Source organism: Neofelis nebulosa, chromosome 5, assembly GCF_028018385.1.
Source record: "Neofelis nebulosa isolate mNeoNeb1 chromosome 5, mNeoNeb1.pri, whole genome shotgun sequence".
Taxonomy (NCBI): Eukaryota; Metazoa; Chordata; class Mammalia; order Carnivora; family Felidae; genus Neofelis; species Neofelis nebulosa.
The window spans coordinates 113,565,564-113,584,930 of record NC_080786.1 but is presented as its reverse complement, the minus strand read 5'-3'; the positions used below and the strand labels follow the sequence as shown (position 1 = coordinate 113,584,930).

General features: G+C 41.0%; 1 protein-coding gene across 3 annotated transcripts in view; it reads left to right on the top strand.

Moving 5' to 3' along the window:
- The first annotated feature begins 371 nt into the window (after nucleotides 1–371).
- The window catches only part of CRYBG3 (crystallin beta-gamma domain containing 3), a 131,027-nt gene continuing 112,031 nt past the window's right edge, over nucleotides 372–19,367 (top strand). The window contains exons 1-2 of one of the 3 annotated variants that reach the window (XM_058731653.1): nucleotides 372–734; nucleotides 19,016–19,082. In XM_058731653.1, coding sequence (XP_058587636.1) covers nucleotides 586–734; nucleotides 19,016–19,082 — 216 coding nt within the window. In that variant the 5' untranslated portion in view covers nucleotides 372–585. Of the gene's footprint in view, nucleotides 735–19,015; nucleotides 19,083–19,367 lie in introns of those variants that run through there. The other 2 variants (XM_058731655.1, XM_058731654.1) reach the window with 2 other exon arrangements.

The following is a 19,367-nucleotide window of genomic DNA, read 5'->3' as shown; positions in this document are numbered from 1 at the left end:
TGTTTTTGAAGTAGCTGTTTGCTAGCTAAAAGCCCAAGGCTCTCTGATACCGCAGTTTACAAGGTGCTGTCACAAACTTGAGTTCAAGTTCTTTTAAAAGTCTGAGGACAGTTTTCGTTCACTGCCTGAGGGATAGAAAAGAAGTCAGTAATACAGAGTAAAAACTGAGCGCAAAGTCCAAAGGACTACAGCCTAACTGTTTTGGGCGGGAAACCCGGAGCCCAGCGTCCCAGGCTGCGCGTTCACCCCACCCAGGATCTCAGGCTCCCGCCTCCAGCTGGGACCCCGCCGGCCCCGCAGACTCCCGCCGGGCCCAGACTCGGGGCGGTCCCGCGGCCTCTGGCTCCTCCCAGGGGGCGGGCTGGTCGGGGGCGGGAGGAGGAGCCGGCGTGCTGCGCTAGCAACAGCCGCGTGGGGTGCGCATCGCGCCCGCGCCTCTCCCGCCCGGGATGGACTGAGCCGCGCCGGTTGCCCGCGCCCAGTCTGTCCTGCCTTCGCCGGTCCTGCCACGCCGGGCTCCCGGCGTAAGACACCGCCAAACCCGTTCGCCGCGGACCGCCCCGGACCGGCAGCCGCGCAGGGGACATGTCTGGAGGCCGGAGGAGGGGCGGCGCCCCCTGGCACACCTTCTCCCGGTTCTTCGCTCCCCGAAGCCCTTCCCGGGACAAGGAAGAGGACGAGGAGGAGAGGTCGGGGACGAGCCAGCCGCCCGCTCCAGGCCAGGGCGCCGCCAGGTGGGAGCCGCGGGGGACGTCTGGGGGTCCTGCGCGAACTCGCCGGACGGGGGCCCCTGGCCCGACCGGCCGCCTGCAGCCAGCTGCTCTGGGGCCAGGCTGCGCTCCGTTCGCCACTTTCTGTTCTCCTTTCTCCATTGCTAAAGTTTCCTCCTCTTCGCCCGGTCTCCTTGCCGCCTCACTCCCCTTTCCTTGGGTAAATCCGGGTGAAGTTCGTGACCCGCAGAGGAGCGCGTTCCCACCCGGCCCAGCCTGCGCGGCGCTCTTCCTTCCCACTCCCCCTCCCGGAACGTGATTCTGTTCCCGTTCCACACTGGCGTCTGCGCTCCAAGTTCTGTGGCAAAAGCGAGTCCCCCGGCGTCCTGCCGGCAGTAATGGGAAACAGTTGTGAGCGAGCCGAGCCACCAGCCGGGGCGGAGAGGGCGCCATCCGAAACCACTCGTGGGGGAAAGGTAAAGCGTTGGAGCGCCACCCTCTCAGATGGTGTTTTGCCATCCTATTTCAATTTCCTCAGAATGATTTTTTTTTTTTTTAATGTGATACCGAGTTCCCAAGACTTCGTCAAAATACAAAACCTCGTTAGTTTTATTTACCATTTTGCCTGGACATTTAAATGATGCCGCCCTTTCTCATGTCTCTTTGGGAACATCTGCCTCAAGTTCCCCAACAGATTCCAGAAACCAGGACTCCGCTGTCTTGGTTTCAGCAAGGATAACGTGCCCCTTCTCTGCAGTCTTTCCTCGTTCCTCCACCTGCTGTACAATCGATTATTTTTTTTAGACGGGTCTCCGTAAAATGCCCGTTCCTGAGCCTCTTTTTTCGGCTCAGAGGGAAGAGGGGTTAAATACATCTCGCTGTTTTAAGCTTTTGGTGAGAAGACAAGCTTACAGTCTCTCCTCTCCCAAACTGCACCGGAAGAGTGTAATCCCTTTTGATTGGAAGGACGCTCTCTAGAAAACTGTGTTTACTTCAGATTTTAAAGACTTCGTGGAGGACTTCAGAGCAAAATGGATAGGAAGCAGAACTGTGACCGAGCTGGTTTCATTAGTATTCAGGTCTCGTGATTTGGTTCTAGTCGCTTATGTGTACCTCAGTTTCCCTCCTTTTGAAACGTGTCCATTACGAATGTCTGTTAATGCCACATCTTTCCAAGACAGCTCCTGTAATGGGTAAATTTTCCTGGGAAGCTTCAGCTATTGTTGCCCTGTTAAGGGGGAACTTAAAATTCATAGTTACACAGTAGTTAAAAATAAGTTTTGAAGTCTGACGGGGCTCAACCAGAGTGTCAGATCTGGTGGGGGCAGACAGCCTGAGGTGCCTGCCATCACTGCAACGACACTAATAATGTTGGATAATACGGAAGCAGTGTTTAAAAGAAATCCCAAGTAGTCTTAGCAAAAGTTGGAAACTTGAGTCAGTGTTAGAAGGGAATAGGCTGGCCAACTTCAGGTTCAGAACAGAATTGTGCTGCAACTTTGCCTGCCTTCCTGTCCTGTTTTGGCTTTTTAGGCACTTCTCAGATCTAATTTCCTCCCTCTGGAGCTAACCACTCTAGCAGCTGGCCTCTTGTCTGCGTAGCGTGTCTCCATTCTCATTATCTCCAGATAGGCACACACTGGCCTTTTGACACTGAGGATTTTAATAGTGCTTATGTGAACACTAATTTTGTCTTCATCTTTGTAGACCTTTCCCAATGTTAAGGGGATAGCAGATAATCCTTTCTGTGGGTGTTTTATGTTTTAAATGAGCTTAAATCTTTCTTTTCAAGAATATAAACACATACAAAGCCTTTATTTAAAGTTTAATGAAACAAATGGAAACTCTTAGTAGTACCCAGTGTCCTAGTAACACAACACCCTGATGTTTACAAGTTTGGAAACAGATTTGCAGTTTGTCACTGTGCTCTTATTTCAAAATGAAGGGGCATTTTGGCTCTTTTCTTAAAGGCAGCAAAAAAATTGTAGTTTTAACGGGAGCCCAGTTTACCTTTTATACGGGTGATTTTGGGTGGCGAGGAATCCCAACAGCAGACATGTAAGTGCCTTGGCGTGGTAAGGACGTAAAGATGACTGGCAAAAGGCTCCTTCTCTCAAGGAACTGTAAGAAGCTGAAAAGACCACTTGTAAACAATAATATTAGCACCTACCATGTATTTAGCATTTAACAATTTGTAAAAGTACTTAAAAAATATTACACTTGAGGTTGGACACACCTTTGCGATTAGCGTCCTCATTTTATTATAGAAAACAGAGCTAAGGAAACCTGCCCCAAGTCCATAACTACTTTTCGTTCAGTGAACAAGTATTAAGTCGAACGCTGTGCCTGCAACTGAGTCCCCTTAACATACATTAAGGGTTAATATCTGCGTTCTGATTTTTCAGCGTACTCGAAATGAAAAGCATTCTGTCAAACTTGAAACTTGTATAGTTTCCTTTTCTTCACTACCAGTGATGTTTATATGAATTTTATTTACATAATGTAGGCATGTACAAATATAAAATGGGACATAAATTCCTTAAGAACAGAATGAAAATTAAACATAAGACCAATAAGAGTCAAATTTTAAGCATTACCCTGAAAACACTTTTTTGGCTCCTCACAAAATGCAGATTGTACCAACTGGGACAAACACAGGGTCCTTAGGGGTTGCTGTGATTATGCCGTGATTCAGGTTTTTTAATATTTCCTTTTTTGAACCATAGGAAAGCCTTTGCTTTTATGGTGTGCTCTAAATTATTTGGGTTTCATTTGGTGTGAACACATCATTTATTTATTGAGTTTGCTGCTGTTTTGTTCTCATTAACCTTAGGCAATTAAAGAAGGTCAGGAAACATCAACGCTGTTATATATGCAAATTCAGGTGTGGACGCTTGAACTGCTTGTTAGTACTCTTCTTGGGTGACTAGATCCAGGAGGTGCTTATATTTATTTTAGATTATATAGATAGGAAAATGTAACTGAAGTTTTCATAGGAAGCTTGAAAACTCTGAGCTTTGTGTATCCCAGTTATTTCAAACCACTGCTATAATATTTAAACCAATTTATGAGCACATAAGGAAAGAACTCCTTAGAAGTGATGGGCGGGGGGGAATGCCTGGGTGTCTCCATCGGTTAAGTGGCCGACTTAGGCTCAGGTTATGATCTCACAGTTCATGAGTTCAAGCCCCACTTTGGGCTCTGTGCTGACAGCTCAGAGCCTGTAGCTTGCTTCAGATTCTGTGTCTCCCCCTCTCTCTGCCCCTCTCCCACTTGCACTCTGTCTCTCAAAAAATGAATAAACAATGAAAATAATTAAAAAGTGATAGGGGATAGCAGGGAGGGCTTAACAGTTGAGGGATTGTTACTTGGTTCTTGGAGACATTAGTAGTGTTTTAATAAGAGAACTTAGCCAGTAAGATAGAAATAGGGAACAGGTATTCTAGGTTGAGCAAGAGCCTATAGGAGGTTATGATCTGTTGGGGACTATATAATTTAATATACATTAGTGGGACAGAATGAAAGAGGCAGTAAGGATTGGAGCTAGGTCAGATTTTGGCTCTTGATTTAAAGGTTAGACTACTTATGTGAAAGCCTGTTAAACAGATACTGTGAGAATGTCAAATTTGGAGGATACCTGCCTATTAATATTCTTCATTTGGGGGGACATGATTGCTCCCTTTCTTTGCTGTATCACACATGATGGACCTATTTAAAAGCAACGCTGTGTGACATTTTAACTCTGGAGGGGGGGCAGTAAGGTGAGAACAACATTTATCAAGGCAGACTGTACACATATTGCTGGGTTGGGTACTTTTACTTGCAGCATCTCATTTAAACCTCACCCTCAACTTTGAAGGTTAGTATACTGATCACTATTCTGACAGTTGAGAAAACTGAGGGTGGAGAGTTCTTATTAGTGAACACTGGTGGCATCTTGGGTGGAACGATTCTTTGGTGAACTGGACTCTGCTGTCCTTTGCAGGACATTTAGCATCCGTGACCCCGCCCACTAATTGCCAGTAGCATTCTCCAGTCATTGGGATAATCCAAACACCTCCACCCAGGTGCATGGGAGGAGGCAGAGTGATACCACTCCCGGTGAAGAATGATTTAGCCCAAATCATGGAAGAAATAAGTTTCAAGGTTGAGATTTGAACCTAGGTTTCTCCGACTCTAAAAGCTGTTGTTGTTTTTTTTCCCCCACACCATCTTGCCCACTCTTCTAAACTATGCTCATTCAAAACATATTTGCATACGTAAGTCAATGGGAATTTTTCATACTTTGTTCCAGAATGAGCGTTAGTGTGGCCCATTTCTGATAGATTATTTTTGGCTGTTCCTTTCAGTGTTCCAGTATATCGTTACTGATAGAAAGTAAGAGAATCACTAGAACCAAGGACAGGGGCTGTGTCTTATTCATCTTGGTGTCCCGTTTACCCAGCTTAGGTGAGGAGTGAATCACTATTTCGTGATGGAACATTGAAGCACTTACTAGTGGTTTTCAGCTAGAGGTAGTACAGTGTTCCCGCAGCTCTGAAGTGAGCATTTAGACACATGGGGCATGTTGAAAGATTTCTATACAGTGTTTGGCTCTCTATTTAAACTTTAGAGAATTTTTGCTCATCACCATGGCTGAGGGTGTTAAATGGGTGGAGCAAGGATGCTAATGACTTGTACAGGAGATATTCTCATAAAAAACAAACATGTCAGTAGTGCCTCTGATGCATGAGAGCTTTTGGCTGTTAAGGAACTAGTGTTGACCACAGCATCAAGTAGGTGAGAAAAGGGAGCTTTGTTCTCTGAATTTTCATGGTGATTATATTTTCACTGATTTGCAAGCACTATAGAAAATAATTGGTAACTCGTTTAGTTGAATAAGGAGATACCTGTGTGGTCTTGAAGGACCACGTCAGTAGTTCATACCCATTGTAGTAAAGATGGCAGGAAAATTCCAGAAGTCCTCAGCGGTATTTTCTAAGAATGTTGAACTCCCAAGTTGAGTGAAAGCATAGAAGGTACTTTTGACAGAGAGAAATACAGACTGTTAGGGTGTTGAAACTGTATCATCTTTCAAGTGAAATTTCTCTCTTTGGGGTTTAATAGGGTGTCTTCCAGATGCCTAATTTGAGGATTCTGTTTCTTGGTGAGGGCATTCCTTGTAAGCTAACTTAGTTGTACACTCTCAGTGTTAAGAGTTGCAAGTACTTCACATTGTCCAGCAATAAATTTACGTCATCAGAACTTCTAACTGTATTGAAAACTGATAGCATTTTCATCTCAGAGGACAACATATAAAGAGATAAAAACAAATTTTGCAAAGAGGAAAATAATATTCCCTTCAAGATAAAATATTTCCTTTCCCAGCTAGGGTACTAATGAAATACACTGCAGCCTAGATATGCCAGAAATGCTAATACAGTTATGGTAGCAAGAAAACTTAGGTTGGTGTAAATTTAAATTCAGGAAAATAATCTGGGCTTTCTCCTGAAAAGAGAAGATCAGCATGGAATAAAAGTTTAAAATATCATTTATTTGGAGTCTGTTCATTCCATAAATTTGAAGGGCTGCTATGTGTGAGATAATGCTATTAAGCAGTGGGGATAAAGATGAACAAAACTACCCTCAAAGAGTGCATAAATTAACAGAGGAGATAAACACGGACATCTCTGTTCTCAAGATGGCTCATTATAAGCTAAAAATGTTTTTGACATATGTGCATGTGACCTGTTTGGTTCAGAATACACTTGCTGTTTCATGACTGTCATATATTGTATGAGAGCTTTACTTGGGCTTTCAAGATATCTTCCCACATTAATTAACTTTTCTGAGCATGGTTTGTTTAGCATCCTTTGCCAAACAATACTGGGGAGATGTGACAGTAACTGTACCAGCAGGATGAATGCTTTTCCCCTGTTGCTCTTGCTCTTCCTAGACTTCACAGGTTTGGTTAAGTTCCAAATGGAGGCAGAAAAGTACATCCTTTCGGGCATTAACATTTCATGTGACTGGAGATCCTTACTTAGTGTCGATAGAGAAAGAAGTTGAAGTTTTGCTGCCAGAAATAACTCATTCTTTTTTTTTTTTATAAAGTTTTTTTTTTTTTTTTTTTAAGTTTATTTGAGAGAGAGAGGGTGCACAAGAGAGAACAGAGGAGGGGCAGAGAAAGTTGGAGAGAGAGAATCCCAAGCAGGCTCTGCACTGTCAGTGAGGAGCCCAATGCAGGACTCGATCTCATGTACTGTGAAAGCATGACCTGAGCCGAAATCTAGAGTCGGATGCTTGACCAACTGAGCCATCCAGGCACCCCAGAAATAACTCATTCATAATATTTAGGTGGCAGTTGTGAATGGCCAGTGGTACAACTCCATCAGGACTATCCCTCAGTGTGTCATCCCTGGGAGTATTTAATTGCAGGTATCCCAAAGCAGTGAAACAACTGTTTGGTCAAGTGGGTTTTTTTTGCTCGACAGATTAGTGATGACAAAACTAAACCACCCTTTATTAAGGCCATAATCAGACCCAAGGCCTGTGCTTGGGGCTTTAAATACATACATTCATTTAATCCTTAGCAACCTTTGAGAGAGGAGGTATTTTTACTCTGTCTTACAGATCTATAATTTAAGGTTTGGAGAGGTCCAGCAGTTAATCAGAAATCTCACAGCATCTGTGGTGGAGTCAGAGTCAAATTCTCTTCCTGAATTCAGAGCCTGCTGCATTATGTGATTGCTTCCTCTGCTTAACTTAGGAAGACCTATAAAAGAAAGCTGGCCTTAGAAAATGGTTTTGAATGGAAATAAAAGACAATGGCATGCAGCTGGACGTCTGCCCAGATGGCTTGGGTTAGTGCTCTGTACAATAAAGAGTTTATGGTCCTGACAGTTGAGAAAAGGAAAACAAATGTATATATTTATACAAATTATAAATATATATTTAAACACTTGAAAAGGGTCCATCTTCTTCAAAAGACATAGAAACTGAACGTGTAGCAGCAAGATACCGTATTCTCCCTAATAAGCAAACGAGTTGGATGTGGGGAAACTGGAAGTAGTGACTGGTGGGAGGATAAACTGGAAGGTTCTCTCAGTATTCTGGATCCACATACTGTGACCCAGCACTTCCCTGTAGGAATTCCCTTAGACATGTATAGTTTGCAAACAGACCCAATGTTGTCTTTACAAAGTTAGCCATTGCAGTGTTGCTTATAGCAAAAGGAAAAAAATAAAATTGTTACATTGGGTACAGCAACGTAATAGAATATTACACAGCTGCCAAAAAGAATGACAAAGCATTTTATGTACTGATAAGGGAATATCTCCAAGATTTTAAGGAAAAAAAAAAAAAGCTGGAAATCACTGTATGTGGTATGCTCCCATTCCTGTATCAAAAATGGGGGAGTGTGAAATAAGTCTGTAACTGGGGTTGTGTTAACTAGGGGAGATGGAAAAGTGACTCAGGGAATGAGGAACAGGAAGGAATCTTCATTTTATATCTTTTTATACATAAAAAAGTTATGCGAATTACCTATTTCAGGGGAAGTAAGGTTAGTTTAAAACCTGGTGGATATCTGGGTATAAAAAGAGGGGAAAAAAAATCAAGAAAATTTAGGATCCTGACTTGGCAGAGTCAAGGATCTCTTGGATCTCAAATCTCTTGGCAGAGATTTTCCAAAAAATGCATGAACTACATTAACTTATTCAAATGAGAGAAGTTATAATTAAGGCTATAAATATATAGAAGTAATATTTATAATACAGAGAGCTTTGATATCTTGACACTTTTTATGAATGAGGTTTGTATATTATGAATCAATAATGTGAAACTGGGTGGAATTAACAGAGCCTCAAAAATACCAACTCATTTTCGTGAGATCACCTGTCATATACTTAGAGTAACAGTATGACCCTAGCATTTCATTCACACTTTCAGTCTTTTGTTAAAAATTAAGGCAGGCCCTCATCTCTAAGGTTTAGCATATGAGGTTTAAATCTCCAGATTTAGCATATGAGCCCAAACTCCACAGAATAATAAGTGTACAAAATGAGGATGCCTGTATATTAGGACGACTTTTTGTTTTACTGGAAAGGTCATGTATGAAAATGTGTTTTCACCAGTGTTTACCAAGAATTCATTTACCCCTCATACCAGGCACTGTGCTAGGTTCTGGGAATCCAGAACTGAACATGCTACAACATGGTCTTTGGTTCAGAGTACACATGCAGTTTTGTGGGGAAGGCAGACATAGCACAAATCTTTCTTCCCTTAAATTAAGTACCCAGGGCAGAGTATGGAGGGGGTGTTGCTGCTGGGTGGCTCAGTGGGTTAAGCGTTGGACTTCAGCTCAGGTCATGATCTCACGGTTAGTGAGTTCTAGCCCCACATTGGGCTCTCTGCTGTCAGAGCAGAGGCCTCTTTGGATCCTCTGTCCCCCTGTCTTTCTGCCCCTCCCCTGCTCATCCTGTCTGTCTGTCTGTCTGTCTGTCTCTCAAAAGTAACATTAAAAAAATATGTTCCTTTAAAGAAAAGAAAAAAAAAAAAAAAAAAAAAGATGAGCACCAAGGTGCCACTCAGGGCTATAGGAGCATTTAACAAGTGCGGGCCCTTTCTTGACACACTTTTTAGAGGAAACTTGTAATCTTGTTTAAGCTGTTTCTTTTGGTATTTTTGGACATGTGTCTGAACAATGCCTTACAGTTCTTTCTTGAATTCTAAACTTTAGATAACTTATATTGACTTCTGGTTATGGTAGATGAGGACTTAGCTATTTTATACCTCTTCCTACTTCCTTTACTCATTCAGCCAATATAATTGTTGATTTTGGAATAAAATCAAAAGCCAATATTTAGATTTTTATGAAATACAATTTTGGTTTCATAATACAACACACTAGCTTTTATATCTTCCTTATGACAAGTAGCACAAATGGCAGTACCAGAAATTGTGAAAATGGCATTTGAGTACCCTCACAAATAGTAGTTTCATATAATTTCTAAAGATATATGTTAGAAGTTTGTGCTTTATTCTTTGTATTAAGATTTATATATAATGGGGGCGCCTGGGTGGCTCAGTCGGTTGAGCGTCCGACTTCGGCTCAGGTCATGATCTCGCGGTCCGTGAGTTCAAGCCCCGCATCGGGCTCTGTGCTGACAGCTCGGAGCCTGGAGCCTGTTTCAGATTCTGTGTCTCCCTCTCTCTTTGACCCTCCCCCATTCATGCTCTGTCTCTCTCTGTCTCAAAAATAAATAAACCTTAAAAAAAAATTAAAAAAAAAAAAAGATTTATATATAATGTAGATACTACCTTAGTGGCAGATCATATTTTTTTTTATAATTACCATGCTTCTTATGACAAGAAATGAAATACTCTCAATTTTCCATTCTATTAAGTGGAGACCAGTTAGGTGAGATACAGATTCTCAGACTTCCTTGTCTTTTCAGATCACCAAGGAGTGTACCCTCGCTGGAGGGGTGGCATTGCGCTCTATTAGTCAAAGCTGGAAATGTGTCTTGTGATAATTTTGATTATTTCATTGTTTTAGGAAGGCAAATAAGGATCTCCTATATATTATGATACAAATAAGTTATCATTATGTAATATTTGTAGTATTAGCATTTTGTTATTTGTCTATTCTGAATTCATTTTCACTAACTTCCATTTGTTTGCTTTTCACAATCACTATAATACTTGGCATTTTTTTTCCTTTTTAATAGTAATATATACTGTTTAAAAACAGGTATGATGAATTACAAGAAAATCAAAAAGAAGAAACAACTCATAACCCTACCGACAAACATACACATACTATCCTGTCAGATCATTTTCAATGTGCATTTACACATATATACATATTTTTACAAAAAGTGGAAGTTCTCTTCAGGATTTTGAAATTTATTTTTTTCCACTCAACCATAATGCTTTAACATTTTCTACAATAGTATATATATTTATATAAATTACAAAAATAATTTTAAATTTAGTCCTTTCAAAAATCTGAGTGTTATCATCACTTTTCAGAATTCAGTTTGAATATCTAAATGTGCCTCTCTGCCTATGTGGGGTTTGCACTGTAATGGGAGAAGACAGAAAATTAACAGATTCTGTAATGTATAATGGTCAGGGTGAGGGTATGGAACATGATGGAGGTAGTGGGTCTGGAGTGAGGTGTAGATAGGATGGTCATGAAAGTCCTCTCTCTTGGAGGATAACACTTAAGCAAAGGACCTCAATGCTACTTGGGAGTGGGGAACAAATCTAAGGAAAGAACTTTCCAAGCAGAGGGAACAGCCAGTTCCAGGGGCTTGGGGGTAGTATCATGTTGGCACAGATGCTAGAGTGAGCAGAGACAACAGAACGGAAGAGAGAGCAGCTGTCAATGACATGGGGAAAGGAGTCAGGGCCAGAGGAGATAGGCCAAGGTAGGGAGTTGAGATGATGTTTACTTTTAGAAAGTATCATTTTGGCATAGGTTTATATGTGTGCATGTGTTTATATATTCTCACAAAGGTTGTTGGTTTATTGATGTCTGGAAGAATTTGCAGTGAGAAAGAATTTGAGTTGGAGGTGAGGTCAGGCTCTGGGAAGGCACAGTCTCACCTGGCCTTGAACCTCCAGTGCCCCTTCCTTAGGACAGTTTGATGAATACTACATGAATGGATGCCTGTTTTAGAGGGCAGCTAGAACCCTGTTTTGAGTTCATGTCACAGCAAAAGATGGAGGGTGTTGATTCATGTGAGGTAGATCACAAATGTTCAGAATCTGAAGGATATGAGGTCAAGGACTTTGGGATAGTAGAACAGTTACTAATATAGTCACATATAGACAGCTCAGGTACACATCAAACATACCAACGTTCTCTGTAGCCTGTGATTAAACTAAAGGGTCTTGTTTCGGGGGGCATGAGCAGGGAGACCGGACGTAAAGCAGCTTCCAGGTAGTTACATAAACAATAGGAGAAGGCTGACATGATAGGGAAAAGACTGTCACAAGAGTCTAAGATGGTAAAGCGACAGAGCTTCATAATCATGTCTTACCTTTCCTCCCTTTCCGGTTTTTCTCCAAAGAGTTCCGAAATTCAAATGCCAGATGTTTGAACTAAAATACATGCTGTTCGACTGCCTTAAAATGGCAGCTTTTAGTTACCTTTTAATTTGAAGCCCAGAAATAGTGCCATAACCACCTGTTTTATATTCTGTTAATGGTCATTAAAAAAATACAAGTACTACTCTACTGCTGGCAGACACTGTTTATGAATGGATGGTTTTCCAGATGGTTGTTTGTAAATTGTCCATGTGGAGCTCTGTCTTTATCCCCATAGAAGCTAGGTTGGAAATGTTGGATGCGGCTCCAGGCCAGGGCATACAAGTTGGTTTAATCCATAATATGCCTGCGGTATAATATTGAAAAAAGAGAACTCCACGCTTCTGGTGTGAAGCTGTGTCTGTAAGAAAAAACTTCCAAGGGGTGTAGATGCTCCCAGGGCAGCAGCAGACCCTTTGAGAGTTTGTGGGAATAAAAGCCTATACTGTATTTAAGGACCCCAAGTGAGGGCTGAGAGGGTGGAGCCCAAGGGAATACAGGACAGGCCCCTAGGTGGTTTCAGTAGATTTGAAATAAGGACTGTAGAAGTTTCTGCCTCTTTGTTACAATGTCCTGGTATTAATTTTGTCACCGAGTTGGTTTCTTAGTTAGAGTCTGTCTCTTCCTTCACCACAGAAACTTCAAGGTTAGCCTACCTGTTTCTTTTTCCATTCTCGCTGCCAGTGGAGATTCATATGGGATTTTAGATCTGGCAGAGAGCTGGTCTGACTCTTTCATTTTATGTCTTTGAAAAATCCAGTCCAGGAAGGTACATTTTGACTGAAGTGCCTTTTGTCCCTAAAGTGCTATCCCTGAAACAGACATCTGTCCATTTTGAGTTTTTGCAAAGCATTTTGCTACCAATGACCACAGGAAAAGGGTATGGATAGGTAAAAGACCCTTTCTTGTTCTGTACTATTTTTTCATATAATTCTCCAAGGTAAAGTCATGCCCGGAAGACTGAGTATGATTTGATCACATTTCAAAGGAAGGCCAGATTCTGGCCACTTCTGGAGTTTCATCACAGTACTTATGTCAAGTGGGCTCTGAGGTGAGGAATAATAAATAACATGCCAGACAGGGAGGCCTGATGGAGCTGTGGTGGAGAGGGGGATGCTGTTTAGTGGATCAGGAGAGTTTTATGTTGGTGGAGGAGGAGAAAACAATAGATTTGCCTTGACTGTCTTTCTGTGTCCTTAACCTTGCTGGTTCCTCTACTGCAGACCATTACACCATAAGCGGAAGTGAAAATCAGAAGATAATTTCAGGCGGCATCAGGCTGAGTGGGATGGAGAGAAAGAGAAGGGAGAAAGAAAAAAAAAAAAAAAATCCTTCATTTCCCTAGGGATGGTGAGAAGTTCCTGTGGACAGTGGATCCAGGTGGGGGTAGGGCTGGGGAGAGGCTGTTTAGATGTATAGGGCATTCCCAAATTGGGGACTACGTTTTATTAAGTGGCTTTGTGTTTAGGGATATGCTCAGAATTACCGCCAGTGATGTCTTGAGCGAGAAATGTTACCTCCTTTCTGAAAATGGCAAGAAATCATAGACTTCTGCATCCGTAGAAAAGTGGGCAAGCCTCCAAAAGACTGTTATGGAAGTTGTATTCAGTTCTTTGACATTTCCAGGTTTTTCTGATACAGCCACAGGAATGATCTGTGAGAGAAAAGGCAGAGTAAGAGGCAATACACAGCAGCTGTGCTCTAGGAGGGGGAGGCGTGAAGAGCCTTACTCTCCTTCACTGTGCCTCCACCCAGTCCTCCGAGTCTGTGTGCTGTCCCCGCATGTCTATCCCTTGACCATCTAGGAAGTTGCATTCCTACCACATGAGGAACTGAGCCTGGAAGAGGCCCAGGAGCATCCCTTATTCTTCAGTCTGTGGTATACACCTAAAAGAAGGGTGTATTTTCTTTTCTTTTTTTTTTTTTTTTTTAAGTTTATTTATTTTGAGAGAGAGCATGCATGCAGAGGCGGGGGGAGAGGCAGAGAGGAGGAGAGACAGTCTCCCAAGCAGGCTCTGAGACATCCCTGCAGAGCCCAGTGCGGGGCTCGAACTCACAAACTGTGAGATCATGACCTGAGCCGAGATCAAGAGTGGACGTTTAACTGACTGAGCCACCCAGCTGCCCCACGAAGGGTATATTTTCTTGTTGGTCCCACTTTGCACTTGCGATGGTCAGTGTACCCATTCGGGCAACAGCTCTTGGTTGGGGCCAGGAGCTCTGCAAGGCATGGCTGTTGGAAAATGAGTAGTGTTTTACATGACTTGAGTTTTCTAAGTAGTTGATACCTACCCTTTAACTATCAACACTGAACACATTTAAATAATATTAAGTGGAGCTCCCTCAGACTGGATCATTCTCCTCCCTGTACAACTCTCATTTGTTGGCTTCTGCTGAAGAATAGAGGCTCTCAAACCATTGTTTATCAAGAGTGTGGTCAGAGGGCCACCTGCTTCAGAACAATCCTGGGTAGGGGGAGTTGGTTATTGAAAATGTGGACTCCTGGGCCCCACTCCTAACTGGAATCATTGACAGGTAGGCCCATAAATTTGCTTTAAAAATACGATTGCCCAGGTGATGGTGGTGCATCTAGGTAGAGATTCTGAAGGAGTGAGGGCAAAGATTTCGTCTGGTGTGTTCACTGCTCAACCCCTAGCACCAACAACAGTGCCTGGCACTTAAAAGGGATTTGAAAGGAAGGGGCCAGTACTTATCTGCTGACTGAGTGAGTTGATGTGCCCAGTCTTCTTCTGCTTATTTGCTATGGGTTAGGGAATCTTGTTATGATTTAATAAAAATAGAAGTATAAGATACATATTAAGTGCCAGGATAGAGACTTTCCTCTGTGTAAATTATTTGAACTCTAGAATATGCTTTGTTTTTTCTTGGCCCAGAGTTTTGTTTTAATTTGTGTCTGGAAAGTAGATGGTAAATGACTGCATGTGGGATTCCTGGTTTTCAAGTATGGTGTAAATTAGGTAGCTTCAAAAATGAGAAGCTTCTGTGTTACTTAGACCTTGATATTTACCTGGGCTGTTTTGAAAGATTAATTTCCAGAATTCCCATAGCTAATAAGTAAGATGAGGCTATTTGGAAATGCAGGGTCTTATTTGTGCCTACGTGTGATTATGATTCCTGCCCCTCACCCCCTGCCATGAGCAAAATGTGTGCTTTCTAAAAATACTGCTATTGAATTCCTGGGTCCCAAAGGGGGTTAAATTGTGAGAGAACAATAGAAACGGATTGTCGTCTTTCATAAGGTTTTAGATCATCTGAATTTGAACATGTTTCTCTTTTCTTCATATATTTAAGAGTCTGAGAATACTATTCCAAGCCTTTTGAGTCTTTTCTGTTTATTTTTATTAAACTAATCCGACTGGTAAGTCAATGTTTTCAGTATTTTCATCTACTCTGTTTTATTTTTGTGTGTGTTTTGCCTTTAAATCATCTCAGAATAATCTTATTTCTGTTGAGTATTTTCTCCTACCAACCCCACTCTCTTCTTTATACCTTTCAACAAAAGGTGTATATTCTTTCAAGAGACTTACATACTACTTCATTAAGAAAAAAATATGATTACATTGTTCCCATTTTTTTTGATTAAGCAGGCACAAATAAAGAACCTGTTTGGTATCTTTTTTTTTTTTTTTTTTTTTTTTTTAACAATATTTGAATGGCAGATACAATGCTAGGCTCTGGGACATAGACATGAATGATACAATTCTGAATTTAATGAGTTAAAATTCTAATTAGATAGCTAAACATTATAGTATATAGTATAAATGTATGTGTGGTATCACTGGGTTCAATGAGAACCCCCAAAAAAATAAAGATTAAGCTCGGACTAAATTGTAAAGGATTAAGAGCAGGGCAAAGTGTTGAGGATGTTACATACAGGAGAAGAGAGTGGTTTGCCAGCATATTCTGAGAATGTAAAGTGGTTCTATGTGATGGGCGTATCTGGGGCCACGTGAGTAACTTTCTGTATCCTAAGGACTCTTCATTTTATTCATCACTTCGTAGAGATTTGCTGAAGGAATTTTTAAACTGGAAAGTGTGATGATCAGGTTAACAGTCATTTTGACAAGAATAAAGGATTGAGGGGCGCCTGGGTGGCGCAGTCGGTTAAGCGTCCGACTTCAGCCAGGTCACGATCTCGCGGTCCGTGAGTTCGAGCCCCGCGTCAGGCTCTGGGCTGATGGCTCGGAGCCTGGAGCCTGTTTCCGATTCTGTGTCTCCCTCTCTCTCTGCCCCTCCCCCGTTCATGCTCTGTCTCTCTCTGTCCCAAAAATAAATAAAAAATGTTGAAAAAAAAAAATTAAAAAAAAAAAAAAAAGAATAAAGGATTGAAACGTAGCAGTCTGGAAGAGGCCTGAGATCAATTAAGAAGGACTCTTCGTCAGTAAACTAGAAAAGAGGGGGAAAGCTTTAACTGAAACAGTGATTTTTATAGCTAAACCAGAATTCTAAAATACGTTGTTTACTTTAGAACTCAACACAGTTTTAAATTTTGGTTTAGCAGTAAGATTCATGAGTCTTAAACATACCATATAAGGTTTAGAAAGTTTGTGAAGGTATTTCTTTTTTTTTTTTCCAGCTTTTAATCCTTCAGTTGTTTACTCAATACAAAATACTTATATGCTGACCTACAACTATATTTTTATGGCATTGTGTGTGTGTGTGTGTGTGTGTGTATGTGTAGAATGTATGTAATTATAACTACTTGAAAATACTGATTTCTGTATTGCTCTCATGAACCTGGAGCTACATTTTCTACAGACCTTTTGTATTGGAAAAGAAACTTTTGCCATTTTCATAGGCAGTAAGTTTACAGAGAGTGCTGTAAACACTCTAGAGTTTCATTTTTTTTTTTTTAACATTTATTCATTTTTGAGAGAGACAGAGCATGCATGGGGGAGGGGCAGAGAGAGAAGGAGACAAAGAATCCGAAGCAGGCTCCAGGCTCTAAGCTGTCAGCACAGAGCCTGACGCAGGGCTCCAACTCAAAAACTGTGAGATCATGACCTGTGGCCAAGTCAGACGCTTAACCAACTCAGCCACCCAGACGCCCCAACACTCGAGAATTTCAGGAGTCTTAAAGGCAAGAACTAGGAGACTAAGGTACTTGTATGTTTACTTTTTAGGTGAATCATTCAAAATAGACTGTAGTCAGAGAATACACTTATAAAACCATTAAGGTCAGTATTATTCGTGATTATATGACAAATCCTTATAATGTGCTCTTTTTACATGTATTTTGCTACTCTCTCTTTTTGCATTGAACTAAAATAAACCAGTATTGACATTTAATTTAAAAAGAGAATTGTTGGGGCGCCTAGGTGGCTCAAACATTTGACTTGATTTCAGCTCAGGTCATGATCTCACATTTATGAGATTGAGCCCTACGTTGAGCTCTGCACTGACAGCATGGAGCCTGCTTGGAATTCTCTCTCTCTCCTTCTCTCTCTCTCTCTCTTACTCGCTTTCTCTTTCTCTCTCTCTCTCAAAAAAAAAAAAAATTGTTAACAACCTTGTGACAAAAAATAAAGCTAAAATAGAAAATAAATAGAAAATGGAGATAAGAAACCAATCACTTTTAAAGCAGCAATGTTTGAGACCTTTTGTGTGTGTTTGTGTGTATATTAAATGTTTTTGATCACAATTCTGAATTGTACAGCATTTTTCTTTCTGTCCTTGGTTTTTCATATGGAATTTTCATGTGTTAAGCACATATTTATCTCCTTTATACAGTTGCTTTTCCTGCTGACACTTCAAAGCCTTATGAGTATGACTATTTCTTATTGGTTTGAGTATTCTGCGTAGAGTCTGACACTCAATGAAATTTAAATCCATTGTATTTTCCACACCTTCATGATCTTTCTACCTTTCTGTCTTTTTATTGTTACCATTTGTTCCCTGTCTACATAATTGCACTGGACATTATGGATAGAAAATCTAACTAGCCTAAATCATGTCTTCTCTTTCTGTTGTGTCTAATCTGAGTTACTGAGACCACCTCCTTTTCATCCCCTCTACCACCAGTCACTATGATGCCCTGTGTTTTCCCCATTCTCCATCATCCCTCCTACTTTATGCTTGTCCCCTGGCTAAAGGCTTCCCAGTGCTAGTAGGACAAAGATCAAGTTCTGAAACGTGTCAGACAGGTTCTGCATGGTCTGGCAGCCACTACTTCTGGTATCATTCTCCTCTCTAGCAGGGTTACCTCTGCCTGACACAAGTTATTGTGCTCCAGTCTTATATTAAAAACAAACAAACAAAACATGGTTTCCTGAAAATGCCATATTCTCTATTACCCCTCCTCTGTGCCTTCTCTGAGAGCACTTAGCAGGCAGAATTGCTGTTCTTTGCTTCTTCTGTGCTCCATAGTATTTTGTTCTTTGAGCAGTTGTAACTTCTACCAAACTGTAGTTTTAGTTTGTTTGTATATCAGTCTCCCCTACAAGACTGAGTTTTATAAAGACCTTGACCTACTTGTTCTTACATCCTCAAGGCCAAGCATAATCCCTGGCGCATGGCAGACAGTCATGATCTTTAGTGGGGAGCTGTTCAATTTGTCTAGCATTATGAAAGTATGACAATAAGATCGTGTATAAAACACATATAAAAGTTTATATCTGAAATGTATATGTGCCTAATAGGAAGCATAGTTCATTATGACATAAGGCATCTGTGAAGGTATTCTAGACCAGACAATTGGGAGGTGACTGTCTGGAAAATCAGGTTCTTAAGGTGCCATCTGGGACACATTTGGGGCTAGATAAGCCTGCATCTATTTTTGAGTATTCCCAAAGTTCACTAGATGATCCTATATGTTTATAAAGACTTGCTGAATAGAAATATATTGTATTCCATGTAGCATTCGGTATAGGCATTAAAAAATATATATCAGCTGTGGAAAACCCTAATATAAATAAAATTGTAGAGTGTTAATCATTTCCAAGATAGTTGTACGCTGTTCTTTGTAATGATGATTATCAACATAAGAATGTAGCGCGTGATAGATTCACAAGAATTTCTGAGGCTCAGATGAGTATATTTGAATGTGTTTTCAAGTGTAGAGATTCAAATGAACATATTCTTTTACATATTGTGTGTGAATCCTTTGAGCATTGCAAGTGAAGGACCTTTCAGTTTTTACTTTAAACAAAGAAACTGTATTTTCGTAATTCTCTTTTAATTTCAAAGAAACTGTGGTTTTTATTTTTCAGTGTTGAAAATGAGCCCATGAGCACAAGTCAGAAAAAGGAAAATGCGCTTTCATCAGAAGCAGTAAAGGTATAGTTTCAAATTAATATTATATTAAGCAAATATTTTTCTTAGTTTCTGCTCCTTTTAGATTCTGCGTCTCATTTGACATTTGCAAAAGAGCACTGTATTATTGATGTGTAAATCCAGCCCACCTCTGTTGGACATAGTATGTGGGGCAGGGTGGGGGGAGTGGGCACTGAGAGAGTCAGAGAATGGTGTGCTCATCCCAGCTCTGCCACTAACCTTCTGTGAGGCCTTCAGCTGAGGCACTTAACATCTCAGAGCCTTAGTTTTAGTTCTAAATCTGTGAAA